General features: G+C 38.0%; 1 protein-coding gene across 2 annotated transcripts in view; it reads left to right on the top strand.

Annotated features, from left to right (window-relative positions):
* Nucleotides 1-2,284: 2,284 nt before the first annotated feature.
* The window catches only part of nr2f5 (nuclear receptor subfamily 2, group F, member 5), a 32,453-nt gene continuing 23,598 nt past the window's right edge, over nucleotides 2,285-11,139 (top strand). Inside the window, exon 1 of one of the 2 annotated variants that reach the window (XM_059339176.1) lies at nucleotides 2,285-3,441. In XM_059339176.1, the coding sequence (XP_059195159.1) occupies nucleotides 3,075-3,441 (367 nt within the window). In that variant the 5' untranslated portion in view covers nucleotides 2,285-3,074. Of the gene's footprint in view, nucleotides 3,454-11,139 lie in introns of both variants that reach the window. The other variant, XM_059339175.1, reaches the window with a different exon arrangement.

Raw genomic sequence — 11,139 nt, 5'->3', positions numbered from 1 at the left:
AACTCATTGAAAAGTATCTTTCTGCACACTTGTGTAAATTGCATACTGCACCAGCATTATCCTCCAAACTTCTTCTAAAAATGTAGACTTTGCATGTCTGAGCCTGAGTTATTAGATGAGGACAGAGAATCAGACAGTTGGCACATCAATAACTTAAATCTGTTCGAAAACATATTCAATTACACAGCTTTGAAAAATAATTTGTAGTACAGAAACTGATGTTTTTCCCCTAAAAAAAGTACAATTGCCTTGTTAGATCTCTTAAAAGCTAATCAGTGTCCCTCATTAAAATATCAGAACATATAAATCTGCAAATATTACACATTTTAAGTCACTAAAAAGTTTCTCTCTGTACACTGGAGATCACACTTGTCTAAATTGCATATTGCACCAGGATTATCCTCCAAACTTCTCCTGCATACATGTGGACTATACAGGTCTGAAAGTGAGTCAGAAGATGAGGACAGAATGATAATTTATACTGCAATAACTTACATATTTAATAGTTTATTTTGTGGGAAACTATAAAGTCCACTGATGTCCCGAATTTAAAAAAATCAGAAGATATGAATCTGCATATATAACACAGTTTAACTCACTGAAGGCTATCTATCTGTGTGCATTGGAGGTTTCCAGATCACACTTTTTACCAGGATTATCTTCCAAACTTCTCCTAAAATCCTACACATATGATGGCTGTACAAGATGAGGACCATGACTGAGACAGCTGGCGCACATCAATATTTTAAAGATGTGTTAAAACATATTAAAATACACAGCTTTGCATAATTTATAGTGCAGCACCTTTAGTTTACCCACACAAAGTACACTGAATTGCCTGGTCAAATCTGCTTTTTCACCCTTATTAAAAAAATCAGAAGGTATAAATCTGAAAATCTTACTCATTTTAACATTTTTTTTATGTGTTTGCACTCAAGATCTCACTTGTATAAATTGAGGACAGAGAATTAGACAGACACAACTTTGAATAACAATAAAACTACAGTTTTCCCACCAAATAAGCTGAATTGCCTTGTTACATTTCCTTAAATCCACTCACGGTCCCTCACTAAAATAAATCAGAACTATCTGTTTGCACTGGAGGTTTCCAGATCACAATGGTAATTGCATGTTTCTGCAGAGTTATCCTCCAAAAATCCTGAGTTATAAGAAGAGATCAGCAGATAAATATGAAAAGCATTCAGCATCATTGAGGGTAAAAAGGAAGAACAAAAATATGTGAAAATGAACCCTTTTCCTTCCTTTTTCATCATAAAGTTTTCCTTAAGTCCGTAAGATAAAACTCTTCTATGGATTATAGTTTTCAGATGTTATTTAACCTTTTTTAACCCTTTGATGCACAACATATAAACACCTTCTAATGCACAACATGGGTCAAAAATGACCCGCATTAATTTCCCATGTTATTTCAAGCTGTATGTGTGTTTGAATATCTTTTTATTATTATTATTATTACAACAGATTAATATATATCCATTTTTTCCTTTCATACTTTATGAAGAAAAATAGTTTTTTATTATTACATCAAGTTATCAAAACAAAAGAACAAAACCTCAAACCCTATTGTATTTATTAATGTGACATTTACATATATTACTGTACACTTTACTGCCTTTTTGTATTTCTGGTTAGATGCTAAACTGCATGTCATTGCATAAGTACCTGTACTCTGTGCAATGACAATAAAGTTGAATCTAATCTAATCTAATCTTTACACACAGGGGTCAAAAATGACCTTGTGCATTAGAAACATAGTCATACAAGAAGAGTTTTTATTCAAAAAGTAAGAAATGAAAACACAACATTAGGATGTATGATTATCAAAAACTATTAATTGAGGAAAACCTGGAATACTGAATGATGAAATTAATTTATTGCAAAGATAAAGAATATACAAACTTAGTCGGGTCACTTTAGACCCATGTTGTGCATCAAAGGGTTAAAGTTAATTACAAACCAATAATATGTCTGTATAGGCGCACAACATTGTCTGTTTAATGCAGGCCACTTTTAAGTATGACAACAACCGCTCCTGTCAGTCAAACTCATCCTAATCGGCCGCCGTCCAATCAGAACGCTCCTTACTTTTTTAACAGACTTTTGGAGCCAATCACGGCCGGCCCCTCATGTCTCACCGCTCCCACTGAGGGGAGGGGCTATGACCTTATTTGGCAGTTATGACCTTATATGGAGCGCCGCCGGGGGGCAGTGGAACGAGGCAGCCTGCCTGGTGACACTTTCCCCCAAATTGTGAGCTTTGAGTCTCGGACAGGAGACGGACGGTCGGAGGGTGAAGCGAGTACTCTCGAGCTGGGAAAAGATTGTTGAAGTTAGTGCTTCAGACGGACGGACGGAGCGCAGAGGATATCCAGCCTGTGTGTATGTGTGTGAGAGTGTGTGTTGGGTAAATACAGAGCAGACGTCGCTCTCCAAAACCTCACTGCGGCGCGCAAGAACCAGAGGAGCGAGGGCTGCACCGGGACTGTGCTCACGCTGTTTCCAAGAGGACTAAATAAATCTGTGTATCTCCTGAAAGGCGCTCAGCTCCGACTGTCATTCAGTCTGTCCAGCAGCTCAAGGCTACTGAGCCGCGGACACTGGAGCCTTTTCCTTTTTTTAATATTAGGCTATTATTCAGACTTTCAAAACCATCGAGGCAAACGATCAGTAAGATTTGATCTCCGCAGCCTGCTTTCACGCTGACTCATTGGACTGACTTTTCCGAGAGGCTCCACTCTGAAGAATAACGTGTTTATGGATCGCTGCGCAGCGAGGAGCACCGGGAGTTGTAGGCTACGCGCTTGTGCATCGATCATGTTGATACCTCGCTGTTGCTGTGAACTTTGATAGATGTTTACATAGAGAACTCACTAATATAGATAAACGATTTCAACAAATACGCACAGATAAGCTCAGATTGACCTCTGGAAGGAAGTGGGAAGCGCCTTTTTTCTTTTGCTGCCCTCCCTCGTTTTTTCTCTCCCAAGACGGATCTGTATCACTCAGCCTCTCCTTCTGTGATTTAAACAAAGACCAAAGTGTTTGGGGATAGCATGGCAATGGTAGTAAACCAGTGGCCAGAGAACATTTCTGCAGATCCGGGGTCTCAGCTCCAGATATGCGGCCAGGAGCCCGGCGGGGCACCGGGAACCCCCAACGGTTCCACCCCGGGGAACGACGCACTTTCCGGGGACAAGATCCCCAACGTGGACTGCATGGTGTGCGGGGACAAGTCCAGCGGGAAGCATTACGGTCAGTTCACCTGCGAGGGATGCAAAAGCTTCTTTAAGCGCTCGGTGAGGCGGAACCTGTCGTACACCTGCCGGGGGAACCGAGACTGTCCCATCGACCAGCACCACCGGAACCAGTGTCAGTACTGCCGGCTGAAGAAGTGCCTCAAAGTCGGCATGAGAAGAGAGGGTAAGGCCTTAGGTGTGTGCTGATGTCCGCGTGATGTTGTGTAAAGTTGTGCATAATGTTGCTAAACTGTAAAATATCAACCCTAACAGGCCAGTTAAGTCTGGAAGTGAGCCGTAAAAGATTTCTACTGTTTTGAAACAAATCACCAACTCTTCTTTCCTTCTCTTTTTTCATTTGCTGTTTTTTCTTTTTATTCATGTTTTAGAAAAATGTATTTGCACCAAAGTATAAAAGCGCAATTATTATCACGTTTAGCAACACATCTGTGGAAAAAAATATATAAAGTCAGTCAAGATTTGGATTGTTATTTCACCAAACTGACTTTTTCTGTAATTTGTCCAAAAAGCGACTTTGTGCGTAAAATGCGCGTCATGCTCTGTGCCGCCTGTTGATCCTATGTGCTCCACAGTTTATATCCGCTGTTGTTGTGGGTAAATAATCAGTCACCACCTGCGGCACCACAATGCTTATTTCACATTCATTTACCAGAATCGTATCCATTCAGCCCTGGGTGCGCTCTGCGCGCTGAAATCCCTCCTTTGTCCCCTCTGTTTTAATTACGCTGTTTGCTCACCGACACCCAGAGCCGCTATAAGAGGATGCCGCTACATTTGTTGTATTGTGTTGGATTAATAACGGGTCAGTTGATGCCAAAGAGGAGCCGTGGAAACGTGTTGGTAGAGGAGAGCGCTTACCTTATTAATTATCACCCAGAAGCGTCATCCCATTCATAAGGGAGGAGATGTTGCATATTTTAAAATGCCATATATATATATATATATATATATATATATATATATATATATATATATATATATATATATATATATATAAACATAATATATATAAACATCTGTGTTGGCACGGATGGGGTTTATTTTTGCCTGTGTTGACGCACTTTGGATCACTTAAACTCCAGCCATTAATAATTTAGAAAAGCTCCTGATTTAGAGGCGTTTTTTCTCTTCTGAATGTGGTCACAGCCTGCAGAAAGATTTAATTCCCCCTGTAATATCTTTGGTAAATAAGTGAACATGCCAACAGCAAACTACCACACACCTTCACGCAGGTGAGTCATGCAAAGTGAGACTTAAACTGTCATGTGAGTGTGTAGAAAAAAAAGGACTCTTATACTCTGAGTGTTTAATGGAGATGTCACGGCGCTTCTTCCCCTCTCAGAGGACAGAATAGGGTCAGCAGCAGCAGCATGCCAGAGAGCTATCTTGCTTAAGGACACTTCGGCAGAGGATGTTTGAGGACAGGCAGTGTCTCCACAACGACCCCGCCGCTCTTTGTTCTCAGCCTGAGCTAAAATGTAAATACACAGACGGTGGAAATACCCGTCCTCCTCCTCAGAGTCTGAGAGGAGATGATCCCTCAAGGGTTCCCGCTAGAGCGCTGCTATGCCTCTCTGACTGTGTGTGTGTGTGTGTGTGTGTCTGTGTGTGTGTGTGTGTGTGTGTGTGTGTGTGTGTGTGTGTGTACACTGTACACACAGTCTTACCTCACGTAAAATACCCGCAAGCCACACCGACTCGCTGGTGCTCCTCTCCGACTGAATGAACCCGAGGAAATCGTCCCTCGCGCCGCAGAAATATCTGATTCAGTCTGGCAATAAAAAGTTGCATCAAAAATTTTCAAATAGGCAACAAAACCTACTTTTAACTTATTTGACTTATAATCCCTGAAAAGTTATTATGCCTGCAAATAAAATGTTTATTTAACTTAATTAGGTCATCATCTCACTGTTTTTAAAAGGGGAAAAAGTTGTTAAATTTGCAAAAATTAAATGTTTGCACTTTGCTTTTACCTTGAAGGCTGCGTGTTGTTTATGAGACACGAAAATTCTTATTATAACCCTTAAGAAAAGCATGAAAAATGAATTAGTTTAGCTGTTCAGATGAGGTGACCTTATGATGCTGCAGGCTCCTTTACATCTTCACAGATCATTTAAGAAAAAAGAAAAAAGTGTTTCCAGTTGGCTGGAAATATTTATTCTAATTCAGTTTGTGATCATTCCAAAATAAAAGATTTATATATGATATACATATTTAATTTGAAATAATATCAAGGAGGTTCATTAATACAAAATGTATTTATTTAGGAAAAGAAAAAGGTTTTAAAAGTCATTATCTGCTCATTATCTCTTTTATTTTCTGCAGTGCTGGCTTATAGTTAAATGTAGAGCAGGTCAGCTTCCATTGGCTGAGCTCATCTGCTGGAGCATGGGAGGTCAGCTGGATTAAACTGTGTCCTTAAATCCTCTTTGTTGGCTGACTTCTGTTTATCAGCATTCATTTGTCTACTTAGGACAGTTTTTTGTTAAGAGAATTAAAAACAATGCAGAATTTGTTGTCATGTGGTGTTAAATGAGAGGTGAAAAGTCATAATGAACTACAAATAATAAGGTATTCACACTTTGAAATAACATCAAAGATGAATATTTGTGTGCATATAAATATTCATGAATATTTGAGACAAAATCCCGCCATCTTTATTTCATAGTAACATGCACAGTGAATTAAACATGGCTGCATCCCTGAATGCAAAGATTGAGGGTGTGAGCTGAAAGCTGGCCGCACAGAATTCCCCCTTGAGGTTATACATAAGTCATGTGTCCTCTTCATTATTCAACAGGTTCACCTCAGGTAGGCAGTGTTTACTCTCAGCTATGATCCAGGCGAAATATGCATTTGATATTTTACATTACAACAATATGCAAAAGTTCTTAACCCTTTGATGCACAACATATAAACACCTTCTAATGCCCAACTTCAGTCAAAAATGACCCACATTCATTTCCCATGTTATTTCATACTGGATGTGTGTTTGAAAATCTTTTTATTATTACAACAGATCAATATATCCATTTTTCCTTTCAAACTTTATGGTGTGTAACTATGTTTGTCTTATTTTTAAGGTTTAACTTTAAAAGAGTTGTTAGAACCACCAGATTTCATTGGAAAATCACATATTTTAACATTTGAGACTTATTAGAGCCAGCAAATAATAATTTCCATTCGAAAAACACCAATTTAACAAAAAAGGATAGTTAATATTTGTGTCTTCTTTGTCAGGTTTTAAGTTGGTGATTGGTGAATTGATTTCAACATATAAACACCTTCTAATGCACAACATGGGTCAAAAATGACCTTGTGCATTAGAAGCGTAGTGATAAAAAAGGTAGAAAGTAAGAAATTAAAAGAAAAAAATAGGATGTATAATGATCAAAAACAAGTTATTTGAGGAAAACCTGCAATACTGAATGATGAAATTAATGTATTGCAAAGATATAGAATATAAAAACTTAGTCGGGTCACTTTAGACCCATGTTGTGCATCAAAGGGTTAAAAGAGTAAAAAAGCAAGTCTGTTGAGCTAGAAGAGTTAATTAGCATTGAAAACAAAACTTTGTACTTCACAAGGACTAATAACTGCCATGCAGGCCTGTTAGCAAGTCTTTAGAGGTGGATGTATTTATATCTGAACTGTCTTCCACTGTATTGGTATGGCAGGAGAAGGAATCTCATTTCACAGTGAAAACTCTCAGTTATGATCCAGATGAAACATGCATTTGATATTTTACATTTCTAACCATATGCAGAAGTTCCTTCTTTTTTGATGAGTCCAAAATAATCAAATTATTATAACAGCAGCACTTTCCCTCAAACTTTTTGCACATTTTTGACCTTTATTACTACATTTCAAAGTAAGAAAACGTGGTTCTTTTAATCATTATTAACTATTTTAGGGTTAGGGAGGGATTTCTTTTAACTATAAATTAATTCCTTCACCACAGAATATAAAACTTTGCACTTCCCAGTGACTAATAACTATCATGCGGGCTGGTAAGCAGCTCTCTTTTTTGTGTGGATGTATTTATATTTGAACAAAAAACAACACTCTCTTCCACTGTTTTAGTGTGGCAGAAGAAGAAATCTCAAATTGCAGTGTTTACTCTTAGTTATGATCCAGGTGAAACATGCATTTGATATTTTTTGTTTCCAGCAATGTGCAAAAGTGCATTTTTGATGAGCTCAAACTATTATAACAGCAGCACTTTCCCTCAAACTTTTTGTACATTTTTGGAGATATAAAGTACATTTTGAACTTTATGAGTACATTTCAAAGTAAGAAAAGTGTTTAAAAAAAAAAAAATTGCACGTTGCAGGAAATGTAAATTATCAAATGCATATTTCACCTGGATCATAACTGAGAGTTAACACAGTGGTATGAGATTTCTTCTTCTGCCACACCAATACAGTGGAAGAGTTCAAAGTTCAAATATAAATACATCCACCCAAAAAGAGAGCTGCTAAACAGCCTGCATGACAGTTATTAGTCTCTGTGAAGTACAAAGAGAAGGAAATACATTTTGGTTAAAAAAATCCCTCTTTAACCCTGGAATAGTTAATAATTATTGAAAAAAACTTTTCTCATTTTGATATGTACTCATAATGTACTTTAGATCTCCAAAATGTACAAAAAGTTAGAGGGACAGTGCTGCTTTTCTAATAATTTGCATACAGTGACAAGTCCTCAGGTGAAGTTTTGCATAGATGCTTCCACCTAACAAAAGAAAGTTCAATGAAAAGCATGGTTTTATATCACTAACACTGCTGCATGACTTTCCTGTTTAGACTGAATGAATATTTAGCTCACTGAGAAGACACGTTAAAAGTTTCATAAGTGGACGCGTCACATTTAGAACTTCTTTGACCTCTTTCTGCAGACTACTCTGAGGAACATCAGATCATTTGTTGGAGACTGTTTTTTTTTTTTTTTTTTTTTTACATCCGGAGCACTTTCTTTAGCAGCAAACATCTCAGCGCTGGCCTCAGTGGGAATCAACCCCCTTGAAAAACCTCTTGCAGCATTAGTGTCATTGTCTCAACACGTAGCCACACAGAACCTCCTCTTGTTTCTCTGTCAGTTTCTAGAGTTGAGTGGGAAGCGGAGAGAAGAATCAGCCTGACAGTTCCTCTGAACTGGAGTGAATGTTTTAATTTTGAAGCAGCCCACAGCGGCGAGCGAGCTCCTGACATCACGAGGTCACGTGTGCTCTGATTAACCCTTAATAGGAAATTCCAAATTTCAACCCTAGAGAATATTGGAGGATATTACATACTGTCAGAATGTGTAAAAAAACACATACGGAGCCGGGGGAGGGGGGTAATATTTTGAGGAAAGAAGTTGGAGGTGTCAAATCTACGAGAAAAAATGTGCAGATTTATGAGATTTAAAGTGGTGAATCTGCGAGAAAAAAGTTGTTTTTTCCCCCACTTTTGTCTTGTAAATCTGCGACTTTTTTCAAGCAGATTTGCCACTTTAAATCTCTTACCCCTCCCGTTCGTATTTTTATTTTTATTGATACTTGGCCTTAATATGCCGTCATAGTCAAGTTCTCCTCGTACTAGTCCATGTGGTTCTACGACCAAACAGAGACATGGGGACCCAGTTTTGATATCCACTGAAGTTACCAAATATAGTTCTTCGCCTGATAAAGGGTTAATGCATAATGTCATCGTCTTGAATCGTACACCTGGGCAGCTACACCAAATACATGCAGACACAGTTAGAGTTAGCAGTGTTGTGATAGTAAATCGTCTCAACATCCATTTGCATCACAGGGATACCCAGAGCCAGCGTGCACGGTGGGAGGCTGCTGCCTCCTCTGACCCATATTGCACTCTGACAAAATACCAACAGCGGTGGAAAATATAGGTCAACCAAAACTAAAACATTAATAATAGACAGGCTCAAGTCAAAGTCCAAATGTGTGAAGCGGTGAGTAAACACCCCAGTGGAGCTCTAAAGTCTAACACAGCGTGTATTGACTAATCCATACTCCACAGTGGGCAATTTAACACTGAAACACAGCAGTCTGGCCTCTGAAAAACCTTTACTTATCCCACTAATTTAGCTATTGACAAATTCAAATACTTAACCCCTGTCACCACGTTCACAGTCATTATCAGAGGCCTCTCAGAGGAAAACGGCCCCCATTCACATGTCGCTCAGTCCTGCCCAGCCTCCATTAAAGTGACACGCTGGAGCCTGTCACGTTATTTCCAAGGCTAACTTTAATATTACAGAATAGATGAGTGATGCTGTTTTTTAAAGCTTAAAGCTGATACAGAACGACCTTTTACCTGTAAAGATTGTGCTACTTTCTGCACTGAAATCTTTGAACCCATCGATGTGATGGTGCTTTCGGGAGCCAAAAAAGTTTTCCTGAAGCAACCCAGTCACCACAATCAATGTTGATATTGTTCCTATCTGTAAACCGCAGATAACATTTAAACTTGACATTTTTTGAACCACAAATATACATATGAACATTTCCGAAATGCAGCAACCTGTTCTCATATACTGACACGTAAAGACTTTAAACACTAGAGGTGTGAATCACCCCACAACATAATTTTATTCTGATACTTGAGTCTCGATATATTATTGCAATTTTAAGCATTTTGCAATATGGTGAGTATTGCGATACAATATATTGTGATTTAACTGTTTAACTGCATTTTGTGTCCACAAGAATTGTTTTGTCAAATAAGAGAAAATTCTCAGTCTAATCATCTCACTTCAGTCTTTTTATTTCTCCACAATGAGAGTCAAACCCACAGACTGACCAACAAAGTATTCAGTCACACTGAACTTCACTGCTCTCTTTTTTTTTAATGAAACAAAAAAAACCTAACTTTGCAGCGTTATCTCAAAAACTTCCTGACACTATATCCTGATGGTGCCTATAGATTCCTTAGATCTTCTTGTTTCATATGATACCAGTATCTCCAATATATTCTAAAAAATGCTACAGCTTCTGGAAAAAAACTGTGAAAACACTGACTGCCCACTGGCCATCGGAACGTTAAATATCAATACTTGGCAGCCATGAATTGATATAATATTGCCAGGCAAAATATTGCAATACTATGCTGTATCGATTTTGCCCCCACCTTTTATTAAACATGCTGCAAACATGGGATGATCGCTGTTTTAAACAATAATAATCTTTTATTTTTAAAGAACAGGGTTAGGCATCAAGTGCAAGTCGTTGCTTAGAAACTTCATTGATACTTTTGGTTTGAGGAACAGATATTTGCATATGAATCCAATAAAAAGCTAATTAATTGGGTGCTATAGATTGCATCTCAGTGAATGCATCCACCTTGTTTTTGTTCTCCACACAGACAAAAACCTGCATGCAACCAAAGCCTCTTCAACACATGATTGGTCAATACTAATTGGACTACAAACTGACTACAAATGTAAACCAGAACACTTCTGATACCAAATCTTGTTCATCTGCGTAAAGATTCTAATGTGCAGCAGGCTGACAAGATATTTGAAAAAAAAATCTAATTAAACTTATTGTAACTGATGATGCAATTGTGATGTGATTCCTTATATTGACAAGATTGATCATTTTTGCAGCATTAGTGTCATATTCATTGAAAAACACAAGTATCAGTATGAAACAAATATTTTTTTCATCTTGCAGCATCACAATAATTTACTCAGATGACATATTTTGCTAAATTTTACCACAAAGATTGCGTTTGGATTAATTTTGGAGCCCTAACATGCAGTTATGTGTTTACAGAGATTACCATGACAAGGACAAAGTGGTGTGAACAACATAGTGACTGACTGTTTTGCTCCAGACGTCAGTAGCTGAACCTGTTTCTAA

Source organism: Centropristis striata, chromosome 8 (assembly GCF_030273125.1).
Source record: "Centropristis striata isolate RG_2023a ecotype Rhode Island chromosome 8, C.striata_1.0, whole genome shotgun sequence".
Taxonomy (NCBI): domain Eukaryota; kingdom Metazoa; phylum Chordata; class Actinopteri; order Perciformes; family Serranidae; genus Centropristis; species Centropristis striata.
The sequence above is the reverse complement of the archived record's forward strand: the minus strand, read 5'-3'. Positions and strand labels throughout refer to the sequence as shown.